Source organism: Danio rerio, chromosome 6 (assembly GCF_052040795.2).
Source record: "Danio rerio strain M-AB ecotype USA chromosome 6, GRCz13ab, whole genome shotgun sequence".
Lineage (NCBI taxonomy): Eukaryota > Metazoa > Chordata > Actinopteri > Cypriniformes > Danionidae > Danio > Danio rerio.
The window spans coordinates 50,946,214-50,967,901 of record NC_141026.1 but is presented as its reverse complement, the minus strand read 5'-3'; the positions used below and the strand labels follow the sequence as shown (position 1 = coordinate 50,967,901).

Sequence of the window (21,688 nt, the reverse complement as noted above, 5' to 3'; positions counted from 1 at the left end):
GTCTACATTTAAATGTCTACGACAGGGTGAGAATGTGGTAAAATCTGAATAAGTGGTGAAAATCAGGCTGCAATGAAGCCTTTTCTTTTTCTGGATTGCTTTTGAAAACTATGTCGACTTGGTTTAGGGAAGGGGTGATCGCGTCAATTGGTGCTTTTGAAAACACTATCGGTTGGGTTTAGGGAAGAAGGTGGGTGGGGGGGATCGGTCAGTCAGTCGGTCGTCACCGGCCTCTGGTGGATTTACACAAGAACAGCAGGTGGAAACGGCAGTCGTGAGATAAACTTGAGATCTGAAAAAATGTACACAGTGACATCTGGTGGTTTCACCAAAACAAAAACTGCAAAAAACACACCTCACAGGACATGCGTTGCACTGTCTAGAATTGTATACAGGGTAACATATCAATAAGGAGCCTGGGTTGACTATAAATGTGCATGACAGTCACACCTCCTTCAAGTAAAGTGTTAACATATTAATTGCAATATTAAAAGGATTCACCTATAGTTCACAGCCGAAGGCATTATAAATAAAACTTCAATTCAACTTCTAGAACCTGAAACAGCATATGCCGCTGAGATTTGTTCCTCATTTCAGAGAAAAAGTCAATGGCCTTTGGAGTTTCAGCATGCACCATGATCTGAATGAGTTCAGACCCTGCTGAGGATTACAGCTTAGCTCACATTGTATTGTTGTTGTATAGCATTGTGTTTTCAATGCAAGTAATTACACCTCATTCTCCAGGGCTCACTCAATCTCCCTGTGCACAAATTATAATGCCATTACTTGCAAAAATATTAGAAAATGGCTTCACATATTTTAACGATACAGTATGTTTATTAAGGTATAAGCAAACATAATTGTGATATGACGCTTACCCTATCTGTTTCCGTTCAGTAATTCATTTGTAACACAGCTAAACAGACATGAATCATATACCTTGATTTCTGTGTAATTATTTTTGCACGCAGATGCTAATAAACACATTGAATGAAGATGTCTGCAGAACAGATCACAAGCAGTCAATGGAGACACATTAAGATATTAAAATGTGTTCAAATGCATCTCTTATGATTATTTTGTAATCAGATTCCATCAAGATCCTTTGTTTATTCCATTATGAAGTTAGACCATATTTTGGTGCTTTTTTCACCTAGTAACTTAGAGTTTATGGATGATTATTGCTGTCTGAAGTTCTTCAACTGCATAAACACTAAAACCAACATTGTTTCCATGTAAAACAAAATCAAGATGAAATTACAGATTCATTTTGATATGACATTTGAAATGCTTGTTATTATTAGTGCTAATTTGATTAACAAAATAATGAAAATGTTCATTGACAACACTCTGAACCACAAAACTAGTCTTGTGCAGCACAGGTATATTCGTGGGAATAGCAAATAATAAATTCTCAAAACAAATCTAAACAATTGATCTTTTATTTATGCCAAAATCATTGTAATATGAAGTAAATATCAACTTCCATGTTTTAAAAGCGTAACCTTTGATTAGTAATATGCAGTGTTGGGGGTAACACTTTACAAGTAACACCAGTTATGTAATAACATTACTTAGTACTAAGTAATATTCTTACATAACTAAGTAATTAGTAAACTAGGTAATGAGTAAAGTACTTAACATAAAGAGTTAAGAGTAAAGAGTTACTTTTTTTGAAAAATTGAATGCAAGTTACTTTTTAGTTTAGTTCACTTTAAAAAAATAAATTGCTGAATTCAAATTAACATAGTCACGTTAACTGCCGCACACAATGAGAGACTGCAGGAACAGGCCGAAAAGAATATGGTAGAGCCTTAGATATCTGCAATAGAAATATTCCCTTTATTTTAGTAGCAAACGCATTGCTTTAAACTATCAATAATCTACATATAGGACATGTCCCAGCAAACAGTTTTGTGTTTTGTAGACGTCTAACAGACATCTACACATAGACAGCTGGGCTAACCCTGGAAAAAATGGGTTAACCGCACAGCTCAGACGTTACCATCTCCGACATCTTTCTTTCTTTCTTTTCCATCAAGAGTCTAGTTAAGTTTAGTATGCCATGAAACCAGAAGTCAACACGACTAGTCCTTTTGCTGCCTCAAAAACATATAACAACAGACTCCATCCCTCTCCAAGCCTCACAGGACAAAAAGCCAACCACCAGCTAACCATGTGGGAACATTACCTTAACAGATGGAGTTCTTCACATCACAAAGGGAACGCAAGTAACACTTCCAGATTACCACTGAACTGGTGAAATGTAAATGTAACCCTAAAGAGACTATAGAAGAGTTAAATTGATTACTTTTGGTTTCGTCGTACAAAATCCAAGGTCTTTCCATCATTACACCCTCTCAATCTCTTAATTATCTTTATTTACTCTTCTCTACAACGTGTATGAATGTGTGTTTGTGCAACACAATCTCACGACAATTCGTAACTTTTTCATTTAGTGGCTAATTCGTACGAATTCGTACGATCTAATTCGTACATTTTAGTACGATTTGCTCATCCCCCAATGACGGTTGGGTTTAGGGGTGGGGTTATTTGCCATGTCTCCTTTTTAAAATGGTACAATTTCCTAAGACTGAACTCGTACGAATAGGTACGAATTAGCCACTAAACTGCCAAAACGTAAAATACTTACGTTTTCTCGTGAGATCAGGCTGGTTTGTGTTAGTTTTTGTTATATAGTCAATATAGTTTCATTTTGTATAAAGAAAAGGTGCCCGTGCATGTTTATGAATCTAAGGCATTAAACTTCGATCTTGCTACCCTGCTTTAACATAAATGGGTTTTTAATTTTGATAGCAATAACCGTAGTTAAAGTCAACCGTCCATTCAAACGATTGCTGGATGATTCGTTTGTTCCGATTTAAAGAATCGATTTATTTAAAGCCCCCTTCAAATTAATCTTCAGTTCACTTTGAGCTTATTCTCTACAATGCCTTATGCTATTTTTGTCTGTCCCACCGTGTGTTTTTTAAAGATCAACTTGAAATAGTTTTTCACAGAAACTTCTGAGCTGATATTGAATGAAAAGGAAAAAAACACAGGGCTGATGAAAGTTTAATGCTCATTACAGGTTTCTCTGCGAGTGAGACTCTGCGTCTCAGCAAAGCAGTGGGAGGAATTAAATATTGTTTTGGTTTAAACAGCAGCTAAAATAGCATTCAGATGAGACATTCTCAGTTGTTAAGAGCTCAAGGTATCACCTTAATGTCTGTGCTGTCTGCTCTTTAAAAAAAAAGCCTGTTAACATGCAAGCGCTAAAAGAAATCAAAGAAAATATTGGCCTCCAAAATGACTCTTTTGTCCGAAAGGTGATGCACACGGACAGTAAGAGATGAAAAGCACTTTATTAGAGGAATTATCCAGCTGACCTTAGTGCAATGAGAAGGATTACAGACGGTAAAGAGAGTAATCACGAACCCTTCTATCACCAGGGAAATAATTCACTCGCTCGTTCGCTCTCTCCCAGCCTAAAGAAGTATAAAGCTCCTTATTTCCGCCGTCTTAATTGCTCCTCACAAATATGGTGACCTAATGCTGGGTATTAAAGAGTAAAAACCATAATACCAGCACAGCAATCAGCCGGTAGGTGAAGGTGTACCGCTTATCCACCCCAACAAGTGGAGGGAATATGTGACCCGGCGATAAACCCATTTATAAAAGGGCCTATCCGAGCCCCCAGAGCACTGCGAGACACAGGGCTTGAGAAAAGGAAACAAGCTCCGCTGTTTATACACCGGCGAAGAGGCTAAGCCAATCAAATGCTGGCGTCTTCAAACGGGGGAGCTGGGAAGAGTCAAAGGTTAATAAAAGGGCATCTGGATGGGAAGATGAAGACATGGCAGCCAGAGGGATTAACCAGCTCACATATCAAAGAGCTTCCCAAGCAAAGGGGCTCAACGCATGGATCAGCCAGGAAAATCTCTGCCTCCTTCACCTCAACTCGAGGTGAAAGGCCTCCGTCGCTCTTTTTTTTTTCTTTCTGACTGTTTAAGCATGGGTATAAGTCAGTGGTTCTGTTTTTTTTTCATCACGTCGCCTTTGAAAGTAAAAAAAAACTTTTTGCAATCTTATATGTCAGGAAGGTTTTATCACTTGATAATATGTTTTAAGCAGAGGAAAGTCGTCAAATAAAGTCATCTGGAATGGCAAATAAAGCGGTCTTGCAGGACTCCCAGAGTTCATCAAGATTCTTTGACTTCATCTTCAATCCCTCCTCCATCTTACACCTGACATGCTCAATAATGTTTATGTCTGGTAACTGAGCTAGCCAATCCTGAAGCACCTTGGCCTTCTTTACTTTCAGGAACTGGATGTGGAGGTTAAAGTATGAGAATTTGCCCTCTCCTGTGGTTTGTAATGTAATGGGCCGCACAAATGTCTTAATACCTCAGGCTGTTGATGTTGCCATGCACTTTGTAGATCTATCACATGGCCTGATACTGAATGTAACCCCAAACCATGATTTTTTCCTTCACCAAATTTGACTGATTTCTGTTAGAATCTTGGGTCCATGTTGGTTCCAAAAGATCTTCTGCAGTATTTGTGATGATTGGAATGCAGTTCAACAGATGATTTACCGGAAATATTTACCTTCTGACACTTTTCCAAATTATCAACTAGAAGTCAAGTTATTATGTTGCTCTGGCAACTGGGATTGACAACAAGACTTTTGTCAGGTAGTGTATGGTGTGTTTAAATGGTTAGTTCACCCAAAAATCCCATTATTAATTACACAACTGTCATGTAGTTCCAATCCTCAGAGACCTCTATTCATCTCCTAAACACAAATTAAGATATTTTAGATGAAATTTCAGAGCTTCCTGATCCCCCATAGATCAAAATGAAGTGAGGGAAAGTAACATTCTTCCTTGGGTGAACTATCCCTTTAAATGAGATGGTTTTGCTGTAGTAATGAGGAAATCAAACATAAAGGAGCCAATAAAAGTATTATGATATTAAACAGGCTACAGGTTATATGAAAACTCTTGTTTTTAACGCCAGCAATGGCTGTTATGTGAACTGCAGCCAGTAAATTGCACACGACTACTGTATATGCCTGTCCTTACTACATGCAACAATGTGACATGAATAAAACTTATATTTTTTAATGTTAATAGTAGTTTTTTATATAACCATCAGTAATGGCATTGCTCCAAGTTTTTATTTTTGAAAAAAAAAAAACATTGCAGAAATCTGAATAACAATATAAACTATTATGACAGTGATCATCTCAGGTGCTGATTATGTGCTTTATTCTTTGATAAATATTACAACTGCGAGTTTGAATAAAATTTTATGTGACATTTATCACCATGCTGAATGTTCCCAGAGATAGTTTACCTAAAATCTAGAAAATAAAATACCTAACAAACATATAAACATGACGATTAGAACTGAAAAAGCAAAAACATTCATCACCCAGCATGTATATTCAATACTGTTATAATGTGTTTTAAATCAGCGGTTCTCAACCACAGAGCAGCACAATAAATCATTCATTATTTCTGTTTTATTAATTATAAAATAATTAAACAAGTCTAAACTATCTTTTATTTTCGAAAAAAAAAGTTATTTAAAAAAAATGACTATTGTCTTGGTTACATCTTGGTCAATTGAGCGCTCAAATTTAATTCCACAAGAGCAGCAAAATGATTAAGAGACAGACATCTTTGTAAAGTTTCTTTGCTAAAAGGAAAAGACCCATCGAAGGACAAACAAACTGCAGATAAATGGTTCCGCAACCCATTTGTCAACAAATCAGGTGAATCTACTACTGTATGTCAGTCGAGGAAGATCAACAGCTGGAGAATGCAAATGACGTCTGCCTTTTATGGCCCGTTCGCATATAACGTCTTTTCTAGAGTTTGCACAAGTTTGTTATTTCCAATTGAGGTGTGTAGCTTGTGCGCATAATGTAACATCCACTTCTGTGTGTAAATACCACATTTTGTATGTATCTTGGTCTTTAAGAGTTGCACCTCAACCCCCCAGCGTGTGCGCTGCAGGAGTCAGTCTGCATGTGTGCGGAGAGGGAGGAAGGAGTGTGTGTGCTGCTCTTCCCCTCAAATGCTATACTTTTACATATTGTTTACATTTTTTGTGTGTTTTGTATTGTAATTCTTGTGACGCTGAAGGAGGCTGAATATAAAGGTTTGAGTCTGAAATGCTATTTTCGTCTTGAAGCTCTTTTTTCCATTGGCTGTCCAGTGCAAAGTATCACAGCATTGCACATGCGCTTGCACCTTCCAGACGCAGCCAGTTGAATGAACGTCACGAGTGCATCGCGATCTGCTTCATACTTTATATTGAATATACACATTTTAGTAGACTATTTATCTCAGACAAACAGAGAACATCCAGACACTGCAGTTCTTTGTAGTTTTCTCCATAAATAAAACTTTTATTGGAGTGACAGCAATGTTTTGGTTTTGTCAGCTTGTCATCCTCTGAGAAAACAGTTGATGGTCGCCTAGCAGTCTATAAACCACCACCACCCTCCAACCCGACATCCACCACCCCCCAACCCCCAGTCCATGGTAAAACTGCCATGCATTGAGTGGTCTGTGGTGATAAAAATGTTGGGGACCATTGGTTTAAATCTTATTAGATGATAATCCTAACCATTTTAGTTTGAGCAAAGTGCACTTTTCTGAGCTTCTGAATATCTGTGGTATTTAATTGTTTCTGTCATGTCACGTCTGGTGTGGATGTATTTCGGTACCAAAATATAAAATTGGAAACTCTTTTACAGTGATAAGGCATGTTTACCCTGAGACTGATATTGATTGCTACAACCTAGAACACCCTAGCAACCATGGAAACAAAACATAGAGAATGCATCTTATAATTAGCAGCCTTTTATGCATAAGCACGAGGAAATCCAATGCAATGTTACAACAAATATACAAATACTGACTCATGTTAACATTTCTGATCAGATTCATGTTTCGCCTTCAAATAGCAACAACCCAGTACACCTTATTAATTCGAATAGATCTTTAAGCACAGACTGGCTGTGATACAAAGCAATAAATGATCTGCATCTAGTTGTTGATCTTTAGCTTTTGGATATATTTATAGCACACACACAAACTCAGAGCATTTATAATAATTCTGAATATGTATTTCTCCTGTAAAGGAGGAAAAAGGTGGAGAACTCGAGACGCTTTCAAGGTGCATCTCACACGTCAGACATCTCTCCCTCCTACTGAGACAAATTCAGGAATATTTCATAACCTTGACACGTTTTTCATGTTATTGTTTTTCAGACGCTGCATCAATTATTCACGCCGATGACAAAAAGAGAAACAAACCATGGCCCTGCAGGTCGCTCAGTTGAAACATTTCAAGCTATTGCTACTCAACCAGTCAAACATTACATTACGTTCCTCTGCAGATCATTGGCACCAGGAAGTCCTCGGTGTCGCGTTTACCGACACGCGCTTTTGATAGCACCCACAGGAGAAATCGATTTTGATCATAATGCCGTGCCTCATCTCTCAAATGCGGATATTCACATATTATTACAAGCTGCGCATTTGAGACAGACGTGTAATCTGGAAACAAAATAAGGATTTGCGTCTGCGTCTCCCCCCTCACCCCTTTCGGTGAATGATTGTTTTCCCTGCTTTCGCTCCCCATATCAGTCAAACAAATGCAATAACACTGCGCTGCGCAGAGGGTCTTGCTTGGGCGAGACTGAGCTCATAACATTTCATTTATCAGATGTTGGGAAACGCACAATGTACTGCATATTGGCTCACGCTGACCCGGTCTAGCATATGACAAAAGCACATTTCCAAAGTAATAAAGAAAAATGACCATTAGAGTTTGGCATTAGCCGGCCGCAGTGACCAATATGTCCATGGATCATTTAGTGCGGCTCCTTTGTGAATGGTAATTCGAGACAGACCGCCATGGCTAGTGGCCACTAGTGCTTTGCAGATGAACAAACATTCCCAGCGTATTTGTCATTGGTGTCTCATTAAAATTGTTGTTTGGTGTGCTCGCTTCAAAGACTCCAGTGCTCTGTTTCTCAATGCATTAGGCGTTCTGTGATACAATGAGCAGGCTGTGCGACTGCCTGTCTGCCGTGCATAAATAACCCATCTTAAAAAGATGCATTCTCCGGTAAAACTGCATTCTTCAAACACACCATATGTCTCACACATGAAACTGCGTTGCATACTGCATACAGTAAAGAGGTATGTATTTTATATTCTGCTCTGAAATCAATTCCCTACAAAGACTGCATTCCAATGCATACTATAAATGCTAGCATTTTAAAGCACCCCTAATATGGATTGTAAAATTGTTCGAGAGTCCCTTAGAACTGGCTGACATGCAAGATTAATAATAAAAAAAAAAAAAAAAAAAAAAAAAATCACACTTTCAGTGTCTTGTAATATGCATTTATTTTTATCTAATTAACCTAACAAATTCCATATAATTTATTTAGCGATCCATTATCAAAACTCCATCCTGTGTGATGCTAACTTACAGTGATAGGTGTGATGACCCAGCCTGTTATGATTGGTCAACTGCATGAAGCATGTGTTGTAAACAAACGTCCACCATAGCTCATAAGTGTTGAAGCTGTAAACAGTCATTTGTGAGTCCAATGTAGGAACAAATAAAAAAAAACAACTGCAGTTTGTACAAAAGCAAAGTAAAAACAAGTATAATCAACACAAAATAAATAAATAAATAAATAAATAAATAAATAAATAAATAAATAAATAAATAAATAAATAAATAACAATTTTAACTGCAGCTTGCCCATCGAAGGTGTGCTCTGCTGCACACGTGCTTTGGTCAGCACAGCAATAAATACATGAATAGATATTTAGGTAGGTAGGGAGGTAGGGAGGTAGGGAGGTAGGTAGGTAGGTATAGATAGATATATAGATAGATAGATAGATAGATAGATAGATAGATAGATAGATAGATAGATAGATAGATAGATAGATAGATAGATAGATAGATAGATAGAAAGATAGATAGATAGATAGATAAAAAACCTTGAGTGGCTCAAGCCATTGAAACGAATGGGTTTCAAAGAGCAGTGCAGCGCTTTCCGTGTCCCCTGCGAAAGCAACTTTAGCCAGTTATACAGAGTAAACAAAATATACAACAAAATAAGTATTTAGTTTAGTTCTATTATTAAGTTAGAGGAAGACGATGATCAAGAGTTTTGGTACTGATCCTGAATTGCACTGGTACTGAACCTGCAAATCCTGAATTGTACGGTAGGTCTACAGTAGTAGCATTTATCAGTAAAATTGCAAGGACACTGTATAAAGTTGGACTATTATGTTGTGGTAATGCTGTAAAAATGAACTTTTACCACTGACAACTGTGAGTCAACTCTTTCTGAGCAACTTGGGCAAATCATTGAGATCAGTTTTATTAACTCTCCTATTGTCCTTGTGGACAATTTGACCACATTTAATGTTAAACGTAGGCACATATATACTTGGCATTGTTTTTTTTTTTGCTTCAGATTGCAGAACTTTTTCTAATTTAATGGGGAAAACTTGGTAAACATAAAATTAATATAATATTATTATTATTTCAATGCCATGTACACATTTGTCACATCAGTGTTCTTTAAGCTGTATAAAACAAAAGAAATATAATGATTTTTAGGGGTCATATTGAGGTCACTATAACATGCTATGATTTCATAATATGCACTACATTTTTATGTTAAGTATATTAATATAACATAATAAAAAACTAACACACCATACTTGTAGCATTGTGAAAACCACTGACAGTTCACGTGACACGGAAGAGAAAACTTTGATATTTTCCATGTTTTTTTTTTTTTTTTATGGTGGGGAAAACAGTTACATGGTAAGTGCAAAGCTATAAAAGCTTCCACAGAATCTCCTAAACTATTTCTCTTTGTGCTCTGTGGGCTCTCTCTTTAAGCTTTCTCAATTGAAATGGCCTCTAAGCAAAGGATTTTTGTCAGTAAGATTTTGTCTCAGGTTTTTGACAGTGAAAGTGACAGAGAGGAGAATGTATCTGAGACAGGATAATCTTGAGGAGGACCCTGAAAATGAGGCATCCTCCTCAGGTGAGAACGAGAGTCCTAGTGTTGACCCTCCTGTTGCCTCTCAACCTCCAGCAGAAACATTTCCTTCCAAAAATTGAAAATTATTGTGTTCCTGCTCCCCCTTGAAAGACAGGGTAGACTTAGTGCTGCTTATGTCATCTAAATGGTCAGTCATGTTCAAGACAAGCAAAATCAGCATTTCAGCTTTTCATTACACTGTATGTATAAAGGCAGGAAGTAGGAGGTTGGAAATGGGAGGTTAGAAGTGGGGGGTGGGGAGGGGGTGCATTTCAGAGTGTTGTTAAGTAGTCAACAAAGACATCAACTACCTGACACTAACCTTTTGGCAAAATAAATAAATAAATAAATAAAAATAAAATAACAATAAAAATCATATTCTGGAGGTTTTTAATCAAATTGATTCCAGTGGAAAAATGGTCTTAGCAGATTTTAGGGTAACAGGAGGGGGTTAAAATATGCAATTATATGAGTCCATGAATGGTTCTTTCTTTATTGCAGTGATTAGTTTCTAGATTGTTATGGTTGGCAGCAATGTTTTTGCAATAGCTTTTGTTTCTAAACAAGAAATGCTGGACGATGTCTCCCATGGCCATTTCCCAGGATGACAATGCCAAGATTCATTGGGCTTCATTTTCACACATGAATTGGCCATCAACTGACCTGAACCCCACTGAACGTCTTTGAGATTTGCTGGAGTAGACTCTACAGAGTGATTCAACTAGAACTGGCCAAAAATTTATTAAAACTCCTGATGCGAATGAACTTTGTGACACTGCATATGATTGCTGAATCAATGCCATGATTGATGCACACTATACTTAAAACTAAAGATGATTCTAAATAGTTATTAGATTATGCTGAGATTTATTATGAAATGAAACCTGGTTTGGGTTCACAAAAACGTTGGCAAAATATATAATGTGCCGGAAACATAGTTATCACTTCGGACTTATGTATTTTCTGGCATAAATCCAAACAGAAAGTTGTATACAGCATTAGAACCAGTGGTGTAGTCCAAAGAAAAAGGAGGTGTACTATTACTCACCCAATCCAAATTTTGAAAGTAGGCAAAGAAATGACAAAAGTCAATGTGTCTTTGATTTTATTTGATATACTAAACATCAGTTCCCTGTAACTATTGACTTTCACAGAAGAAAAAGCAAATACTATGGAAGTCAATGGTTACAGGTGTTTTCTTTTATTCAAAATATCTTCTTTTGCGTTCAACAGAATAAAAAAGACAAACCGGTTAGGATGACAATTTAAATTTTTTCGGGTGAACTATCCATTTAAAAAAAGAAAAATATTTAAACAAATTTTAATGATTTATGCTTAGCTGATGAGTGGGATTCTGCCGCCATTTTTATTTAAATTTAAAGGGGACTGAGGCAATCATTTAGTAGAGTACATTTCATAAGGTAATCGCAAAAGTTTTTTGGTCGAGGGGGCCCATGATGTTTTATAATTTTACTTGAACGTTTCAGCGAGACATCATTAAGCTGATTTGTTGTGATCTTCAAAAAACTCAAATACTCAAACTCAATACACAAAAATTAAGTAAGTCTAATAACCAAAACAAGTGAGTATATCGAGGGTATGATCGTCAGAAGTCGTAATACCCAAACAGCTCATGGAAAAAAGTAGGCATACTCAATATACGTGCGTATAGCAAGGACTACACCACTGATCAGAGTCATTACATTACATTAAATGCAATCCCAAAATACAAAGAAGAAAAATCACAGATGAAAGCCAAAACAAATGAAAGAACTTACTTTCCTTTGGCTTATTCTTTGCTTCATCAGGGTTGGCACAGCAGAATGAATCAATTTCTCATATATGTTTTATATAGGTGAATTGAGTAAGCAAATTTTTTCTGTAGTGTATGTGTGTGAATGAGAGTGTATTGATGTTTCCCAGTGATGGGTTGCAGCCGGAAGGGCATCCGCTGTGTAAAACATATGCTGGATAAGTTGGCGGTTCATTCCACTGTGACGACCTCAGATTAATAAAGAGACTATGCTGAAAAGAAAACAAATGAATGACTTATGAACGGTCAGGGTGCAAATTACATAACGAAACTATAAAACTAATCAATTTTTTTAAATTATTTTTTTAAATTGATTTTGACATTGTTGTTCAGTCAATAAATATTGATAACGATTTTATCGGCCAGCCCTATTATATACTCTTATAACTACTCTTTAAAAAATTCACAGATTATTTTTTACTAACTTCTGTGTAGAAATAGCAAAAAATGTCCACAGATTCTGCCTGGCCTTGGTTATTACTCACCATATGTGGGTTAAATCCCTATCACCTCCCCCCAAATGCCCCAAAGAGCACAACATAATTAATTAACTTATTAAATGCAACCAATCATTTGCCCGTTGGTATCTTAGCAACTCTACTGGAAACAGTGCATTTAGAGCACCCAAATGCATTGCTTATGCATCTCCTTGAGGGTTATGGATGCGCATAAGCAGTAGGAGATAGTTTGCAGTCAGAGCTTCCTCAGAAGGGTTGCACTTCATGCCAAAGACACTGCATTAGTTTAAGGGGGTGGATTGGGCAGGTCTGTTAGAAGGGCTCATTAGAGATTCAACCTTCAGCATTACAGATTCTTTAGACCGTTTGCTTGCTGTGGGAGGATTCGTGCTCACTTGACCTTATCAGCTTCAAACGCATTCAAAACTGTAGATTAGGGTAACAGCGTTGAAAGAGATACAGTGAATAATCCAGTACAACAGCAAGATTTACATAAGACCATGCAGAAAGAAGATCAATTACCCAATGGCAGGAAAACGAAAATATACTGCAGAGAGCGAGGCCAGAGCATGAAGAGTAATGATGCAATAATGTAATAATGAGAAAGCAGCTATCTAAAATATGAATAAACAGAACGATAGCACACGTACGCTGCTTGCGAATGAAGTGAGCACATGATGCTAGTCTGCCTTATTAACATATCATTTGCATACCGACGCACTTGAAGAAGGATTGGATACTCTTGCTAGCAGGTGTTACTGAAACAGATGTTTATTTTTAAGGTGTGCACATGCTTGTTGCTCCCTTGTCTGCTATTTATGGTTTCGAAAGTGTGATTATACAACATGTTTATGTACTAACAAGACTTTAGGGGCTGTTTTTTTAATGTTGCTTTTTAACTGATGCTTTTTATCTTAATATTTTAGTTTGTCATAACGAGATCAAAAAGTTGTCATTCAGTGCAAAAACTTTTTAAATTTGTACTAGGGATGCTCCAATCAGGGTTTTTGAAACCAATATCAAGTACCAATACTTCGTCATCCAGTGTTATTTTGACAGCAAATTTTGATTTAGTTTTAGTCTTAGTCTTTCGACAAAATTTTTTTAGTTTTAGAAGTATCCCAGCAGGCATGCAACATCATAAGACATTATTATTAGGTTTGATTTAGGTCGGGACGTCAGGTGACCAAAGTTCAATGTCTAGTCAGCGTCTAAGGACAACCTTATTTTGACGTCCAATAACGATTTCAAATGACATTGATATTTGGTTGATTTTAAGTTGTGTTATATCATCTGATAGATGTCATAATGGTAACGTCCACACAACGCCAAGGTGTAACAGGATTAGACGTTGATATCTGGTTGATTTTAGGTTGGATGTTGGACATTGACGTCACCCTGATTTGTATTCCCAAACAAAGTCCAACGTCCCCACAACGTTGGGGTACAATGTCAGTATGATGTCATGTTGACATCTTGTGCCTGCAGGTAGTCTTCTAACTTATTTTGTTTTAGTCTAGTTTTAGCCGACTAAATTTCATAGGATTTAAGCTGACTAAATATACTCTAGATTCAGTTAACTAAAATATATTTGATTTAGTTTAATTTATGTAATATATGTTAAACATGTAATTTAATAAAATATTGTATTTATTTATACAATATATACTAATTTAAAAGGAAATAAAACAGTCTCATTAAAATTCAAAATATAGATTTTATTATTATTTATCTTAATATAGATATTATTTTTTAGTTGTATATCTTAAGTAATATGTAAAATTATGTGTCGGCAAGAACAGTTGCCTACCGAAAATGCAGGATTTTGCAAATATTTAGCAAACCCTTTATTTTAACGTGGTAAACTACCAGTCTTTTTGACCAGTCTGTTGAACAGTTTCAAGCCATTAAATCCTTGAAAAGGCTTAAAACTCCACTTTGCAATGTGTAGCAAGCTTTACTGTTGTAGTTGCTGTTACAGTACATGGTGCTTAGCGGTATAGCCCAGAGTAAATAAGTAGCGTAATGACTTATGACTGGTAAATGATAATGTGTTATCTTGCAAAATGTGCACTCAGTCCCATGGCTCTGTTAACTCAAGAATTATAAAGGGAAAATGTACGTCAAAAATAAAAGTGCACTTCACTTCAAGGCAGTTTCCTTAGTATGCAACTCCCTGATAAGCGGAGATTACAGCACTACAGTAACATTACAGCCTTACAGTAAAAAATAATCACACCACAGAATGACGACCTGAATAAAGCAATTTTTTGTTTAGTGGTAGAGGTACACTGTAAATGGCAGTTATCATGGCGATCGCAGCAGACCCAGACAGTGTGCATGAACCAAGCACGAGTTAGATCAGAGTTAACGTTAGCTAAACTGTTGCAGCAGCTAAAATGAAAAAAATGAAGTAACAAATCCTCAGAAAAATCAATGCCATGATCATATGTTACAGATGTAATAATTTTTATTATACAATCTATCAGAGTAAATTCTTTAAAAGAAAGTGAAAGGCTGTACCGCTTCAGTTAAGCAAAAGCACACACACAGTTAAATAAAAAAGATTTTGGGCTGATTTGGCATGCTGATGTCGCTTTAGATTTGTTGCTTTTATCAGCTTTTTCCTCCCCATACGGTTACGGTCTTTTTGTCTTGACATCAAGCATGAATCTTGTTATTCTCCTAGCTGTTGCCATCTTATTATACATAGTTTAATCAGACAGACAGTATCTGACATACTGTCACCCGACCATGCAAAGCCTTTGGTGAGCAAATCAAGTCAAAGGCAAATCAAGTCAAATACCTGTATTCAGCTTTAAACTCCACTGTGTTATAAATGTAATTGTTTAGGTTTTTATTGCGATAAGTTATCATTGAAAAGTTTTACTGCATTAGTTTATTCAATTTAAAATATTATTTTCTATTTATTTTAAAATATTAGGAAATAAATTAGGAAATTACACATGGCAAATTTAATGTAAAATAGTTTGGTATATTTACCTTTGGCCCATGGCTCTCAATATTTGTTTTTTGGCCCTTCATAGGAAAAAGTTTGGGCACCCCTGATTTAGATATACACTGAAAATACAATTGGGAACACATTGATCACTGACGCCGCCAAGCATCATTTGTCTTCTCACATATTGTAGCACTGCCAGGTGTGCACATGCATCTCCTCTGCCTGTAAACCGTTGTAAAATCGTAAACAAACAGTTGCGATCGGTTCAACAGATCAGACAGATTGGCGAGTACCAATCAAATCATAAAATGTGATTATCGGCCGACACCGATCTCTAGCCGATCAATCAGAGTTAATTTATACTAATTTTGTATTCAATTAACATTGACTCAACATTGTAAGGCAACTTGCTGCACAGCTTTCTTGTGTTGACTCAACTTTTAACCTAGGGATTACAGTAGACTTGTATAGCTGATGTAAAAAATTGGACGACTAGTAACTTATTACTAAATTCAAATAAAGTCTTTCTTATTGGACCCAAAAACACTAACATGCAAAAACCTAGAACACTGTCTAACCCTTGATGGATTCTTAATTCAGTCATTTTTTTTTTGTTGATAGTAACCTGTTGCTTGAAGGCCAGATTTCAAGCATCTGTAAAACTGTACTTTTCCATCTTAAAAAATGTTGCCAAACTTCAAAAATCTTATCAATGTCTGATGCAAAAAAGCTTATTCATGCTTTCATGACCTCTCGGTTAGACTATTGTAATGGGTTAAGCGGTTGCCCTATAGGCCTGATTAACAAACTTCAGCTAGTTAAAAATGCAGCCGCTAAAGTGCTTTCTAGAACAAAGAAATATGATCATTTTACTCCAGTCCTTTCATCATTGCATTGGCTCCTTATTAAATATAGCATAAATTAGAAAAAATTATTGACTACCTACAAAGCCCTAAACGGCTTAGCTCCACAGTATTTGTGTAATATAGCCCCTCACGTCCACTACGCTCAGATCTTCCTCATATCTTGCACCTAAACTCTGGAACAGCCTATCTGGCACAGTTTGGGAGGCAGACACTCTCTGTCAGTTTAAAACTAGATTAAAGACACATCTCTTTGCATTAGCATACACATAAAACTCAAATCTCAAAACTCAATCCTGAAGAGCCAGCCTCTATACCAGCCGGTGAACTCTTCCACCTACAGCGTTCTCCAGTCTCCGGCACCTAGACTGTGGCTCTGCTCAAAAGTTTGGCCAGAGGAGAAATGGTCATGCCCAACTGAGCCTGGTTTCTTTCTAGGTTTTTTTTCCCCCTCACTTTCATCAATTCGTGAAGTTTGTTTCTTGCCGCTGTCACCACTGGCTTGCATAGTTAAAGACTTGTGGAGCTGCACATCGATGGATTAGCTCTTCAGTGTTTGGACTTTCAGCAGTGAAAATTAAACCACACTGAACTGAGCTGAAATTAACTTCAACTCTAAAAACTGGACTGACAGTTTCAATGTACTATAATCTTCTATGTTAAGATGTTTTGACACCTTCAACATTGTAAAAGTGCTGGGTGAGTGTAAGTTGATATGTACTTGCAAAGTTTCTTATAGTCAGATAAATCTCTGATGAAAGAACAGTAGCAGCATATATTAAGCAGACAGTCTACTAATACTCAAATAGACCAACAAAATAAAGTTTTACCCTGTTTTAAATAGAGTCAGAGTGTTTTTCTTTTTTAAATTCAAACCTTTGCAATACTGCCATTTTGTCTTAGAATTCACTATTTATTTATAACAGACCAACTTTCTTTGGAGTTTGCACAATTTTCTTGAAAATATGAATTTACATTTCACAATTCTCTGTTTTTCTTTTGTACATCTCTTCATTTTTACTTTTTCAGAATTCTGTTTACATCTACCAAGGTTGCATTTCACAGTTTATTTTCATAGAGTTTTGAACTAACATTTAAAAAAAAAATAAAAAAAAAATAAAATAAGAAACGAACGAACAAACAAAAAATAATTTAGAATTTTTCTTAAATCTTTAAGATTACATTTCATAATTCTTAATTTTATTTAAGAATTCAAGTTCTACATTTAAAAAAATTATTTTTATCTGCTTATTTTGCAAAACTGACTCTTATTGGTCTGACTTTACATGTCACAATTCCTCTTTTTTTAAATATTCAATTCAATTCAATTCAGCCTTATTTGTATAGCGCTTTTACAATGTAGATTGTGTCAAAGCAGCTTCACATAAATGGTCATAGTAACTGGAACAGTGTTGTTCAGTTTTTAGTGTTTAAGTTCAGTTCAGTTCAGTTTAGCTCAGTTCAGTGTGATTTAATCATTACTGAGAGTTCAAACACTGAAGAGCAAATTCATTGATGCGTAGCTCTACCAATCCTGAACCATGCGAGCCAGTGGCGACAGCGGAGAGGGAAAAAAAACTTCACCTGATGGGAGTAAAGAAAAAAAACCTTGAGAGAACCAGACTCAGTTCGGCACGACCATTTTAATTTCTCCGCTGGCCAAAAGTCTTGTGCAGAGCTTCAGTCACCGCATTGGAGGCTGGAAGATGGCCTCAGCGAAGACTCGTCTGTCCCTGGAGCGTTGCTGGAATCAGACACGTTCTCCTACTCCCCACGACCATCAGCGCAGCAGCAGCTCAGGATATGGCCTGGTCCCGGATATGGAAACCTTGGGATCATCTCGTCGCTGGTCTTGGATTCAATCAGTGACTTCGCATAATCTGAGGACCTCGGGATGAGTATCCCCAGGTGAAAATAGAGAATAAAGAGAATAATTAGCGTAGCTGCTGTTCATAGTGTATATAAACAAGATGCAGAAGCCTGTGTGGAACCCGCTAGGTGATGCATTGAGTGTATGCTTTACTAAACAGATAGGTCTTTAATCTAGTTTTGAACTGGGAGAGTGTGTCTGAGCCTCGGACGTTATCAGGAAGGCTATTCCAGAGTGTAGGAGCCATGAAAGAGAAGGCTCGACCTCCTTTACTTGATTTTGCTATTCTAGGTACTACCAGAAGCCCTGAGTTTTGAGATCTTAAAGAGCGAGTTGGATTGTAGCGAGACAGAAGGTTGGTTAGATAAACAGGAGCTAGATTATTTAGAGCTTTATAGGTGAGAAGTAATATTTTAAATTCAATACGAAACTTAACAGGCAGCCAGTGTAAGGAGGATAAAATTGGGGTGATATGATCATATTTTCTTGACCCGGTACATATAAATACTTAATCACATTAAGCGTCTGGCCTTTTTCTTGGATAAAAAGATTTCAATATTGTGTTGCTGGAGAAAGCAATCAGGCTTCAGTTCATGAAATACACTAATTAGTGCATTAGTCTTTTATAGACTTCCATCATTTTCTGCTTCTCATCACATGGCTTGAACTCTTATGTAAGAAGTATTAATAAACTCAGTCTCACAATGACACCTTCAGAACGACACGTCTGTAGTGGAGAAGTGAAGCGTGCTGTATTTTGATCATGTTGAGCAGCTTGGATCTCAGTTTCAAACTCCGGAAGAATGCTGGATGACCCTTTCCACTTGGAATTCTGGGTTTACATCTTACTGATCTGGCTTTTTTTATTTCTATAGATATTTTGAGTTTTTCTTGCAATGCCAAGATATCAGGCCCTATCATACACCTGTTTGGTGCGATTTGATGCTATTGTCAGATTAGCGCAACCTTAATTTTCACACTTTGTGCCACATTGTTTAAATAGCATTTGTGCCACTTTGTGGACTCAAGGTTGTGCCAGTCTAAAAAGGAGGTGTGTTAAGGCACATTGTTGGTGTGTTGTTATTTTGAGGAACTGAAATCACGCCATTGAGCAACTAAAAGTGTTAGTTATGCACCTATCTGGGTCCAAACGCTTACACATTGCTTAATACACACAGGATATACAACAATACACAAATATCTTTACATTTGAAAAAAAAGGATTAAAATGTTACAAAAAATAATTTTTTTCTATATAAATATAAAAACCACTGCCTCCATGCCTCATCTCGGGGGGCTTTTTCAGTTTATTCATGACAATTTGCTTTTGTATAATGTGATTATTATTAGCTGTATTATTAATATATGCATATTTATATTTGTTTAAAGAGCCCCTTTTATACAATAAAAAGGGTCATATATTGGTTTTAAGGGTCTCCAACATCAGGCTGATATTTATGAAAGGTCAAAAAACACTTTCATTGTCATAAATTTTTACCTAGTTATCCCAGCGACTCTTGTATGATTCGTTCAGCGATTCATTTGTTCCCAAAACCCTCCTTAGTGTGAAGTTAATCTGCGCTGATTGGACCGATGACAGCCTGTTGCAATTGGTCGACAGCGTTCAGCGCAAGACAGAGTGAAATGGCCAGCACAGCATATCAACAATATTGAAGTAGTCAGAGTGCATAGTGTGTGTGTGAGCATACCTGCCAACACTCCTGTTTTTCCTGGAAGTCTCCCGTATTTCAGACCCATCTTCAGGCACCCACCCATTTTCTTATTTATCCCGGAATCCCCTCCCCAGTTTATAATTTTTATTTTATTCTTATTTTATTTTAATCTTATTTTCTGTATAGCTTACATTATATAATCACAACAATAATTGTTATTTATACATTCATTTATAAATTCATCCATTCATAAGAAAGAAAATAAACTCAAATTAAATAAATAAGAATAAATTTAAATATAGTAATAATAGTAATACTACTACTACTACTACTAATAATAATAATATTAATAAAATAATAATGATAATAAGTAAAATAACAATTGTTATTATTATTCATTCATAAGTAAGAAATGAAATTAAAATTAAATAACAATAATAATAATAATAATAATAATAATAATAATTATTATTATTATTATTATTATTATATTTTATTCTTATTTATTTAATATTATTTTCTGTATGGCTTTTTAAAATTATTATTATTATTATTATTATTATTATTATTATTATTGTTCCTGCTGCTGTTGTTGTTGTTGTTGTAATTATAAAATATAGAAAATAACAGTAAAATAAATATGAAAAAAATAACTAAGAATAAAATAAAATATAATAATAATAAACAATTATTACTATTTTTATTACTATCAATATTATTATTAGACAAAATAAGATCAAAATAAATAAGAATAAAATAAAATAAAATAAATTAAAATAGAACAGAGTACAAGAAGATAATAACACTTGTTTTTATTATTATCATTATTGTTGTTGTTGTTATTATATAATGTAAGCTATACAGAAAATAACAAAAACGAATAATAATAATGATAATGATAATAATAATAATAATAATAATAATAATAATAATAGCAGTTATTATTATTATTATTATTATTATTATTATTATTATTATTATTTTATTATATGCAAGTTATACAGAAAATAAGATTAAAATGAAAAGAAGAATAAAAAATAAAATATAATATAATAATAATTAATAGTTTTGGTATATCTGTGCTTATCGTACACTGAAGGAAACATTCAGATTTATGAACCATAATATACTTTAGCTGATAACATTCCATACTGCAATCCTCAAAGAGAGACCATGTGATAATGACTTCCATCATTCTCAGCTCAAACCCGCACATAGCACATATTAATAAACAGATCTCCACAAAGACACTTACAGAGCGACGCTTCTGAGACGTGAAAGCGTGATGTATTTTAATGCTGCTGAGCCTCCAGCTTCAGGCTCCAAGCCCCGAATGGCCCTCTCCATTGTCTCTGCTTCACTGAGTCATGTGATGGGCGACGGTCCCTCCGCGGTCCCACAAGTCTCTGCAGATGACAGTCCAGAGAAGCACTTTTATGATGATTTATTTGAGCCAGTCAGCGCTCAGTAATGGAAATTCATTTGCCGGAGTTTCCTGATGCTCCGCGGGGGAAGAACTCATCTGTAGGCTGAGAGCAGACTGTTTGAAAGACCTGCGGAAAACAAAACAATGCTTCAACAATGAAGTTGAGGAGAAGCTGAGGGTCAGATGAACTGGACATCTCGGACCCCAATGGTGGATCACCGATAATCGATAAATAATAATTGCTACTTCTAAAAAGCATTAGGATTTATGATCATTGATGCTTTTTAGGGTTCTTAGGTTATTAACAAGAGTTTTTCACTCATGCGTTGTTTTTAGAAGAAGACAACAACGTCAATAACAAAATTGTTATTATTATTATTATTAAAAATAATGATAATGACAACAACAACAACAACAAAAATAATGATAGTAATAATAATAATAACAACAACAACGACAATAATAATAATAATAATAATAATAATAATAATAATAATAATAATAATTATTATTATTATTAT

At 35.7% G+C, this 21,688-nt stretch overlaps 1 protein-coding gene across 7 annotated transcripts in view; it reads right to left on the bottom strand.

Moving 5' to 3' along the window:
• LOC147836474 (uncharacterized) overlaps positions 1 to 21,688 on the bottom strand; it is a 205,160-nt gene that overhangs the window by 31,278 nt on the left and 152,194 nt on the right. For all 7 annotated transcript variants that reach the window (XR_015494164.1, XR_015494163.1, XR_015494162.1 and 4 more), the window contains exon 5: positions 20,997 to 21,294. Coding sequence is in view for 4 of the 7 variants with exons in the window: in XM_087258004.1 (XP_087114130.1) it covers positions 20,997 to 21,088 (92 nt within the window). In the remaining 3 variants the exon portion in view is untranslated. The remainder of the gene's footprint in view (positions 1 to 20,996; positions 21,295 to 21,688) is intronic.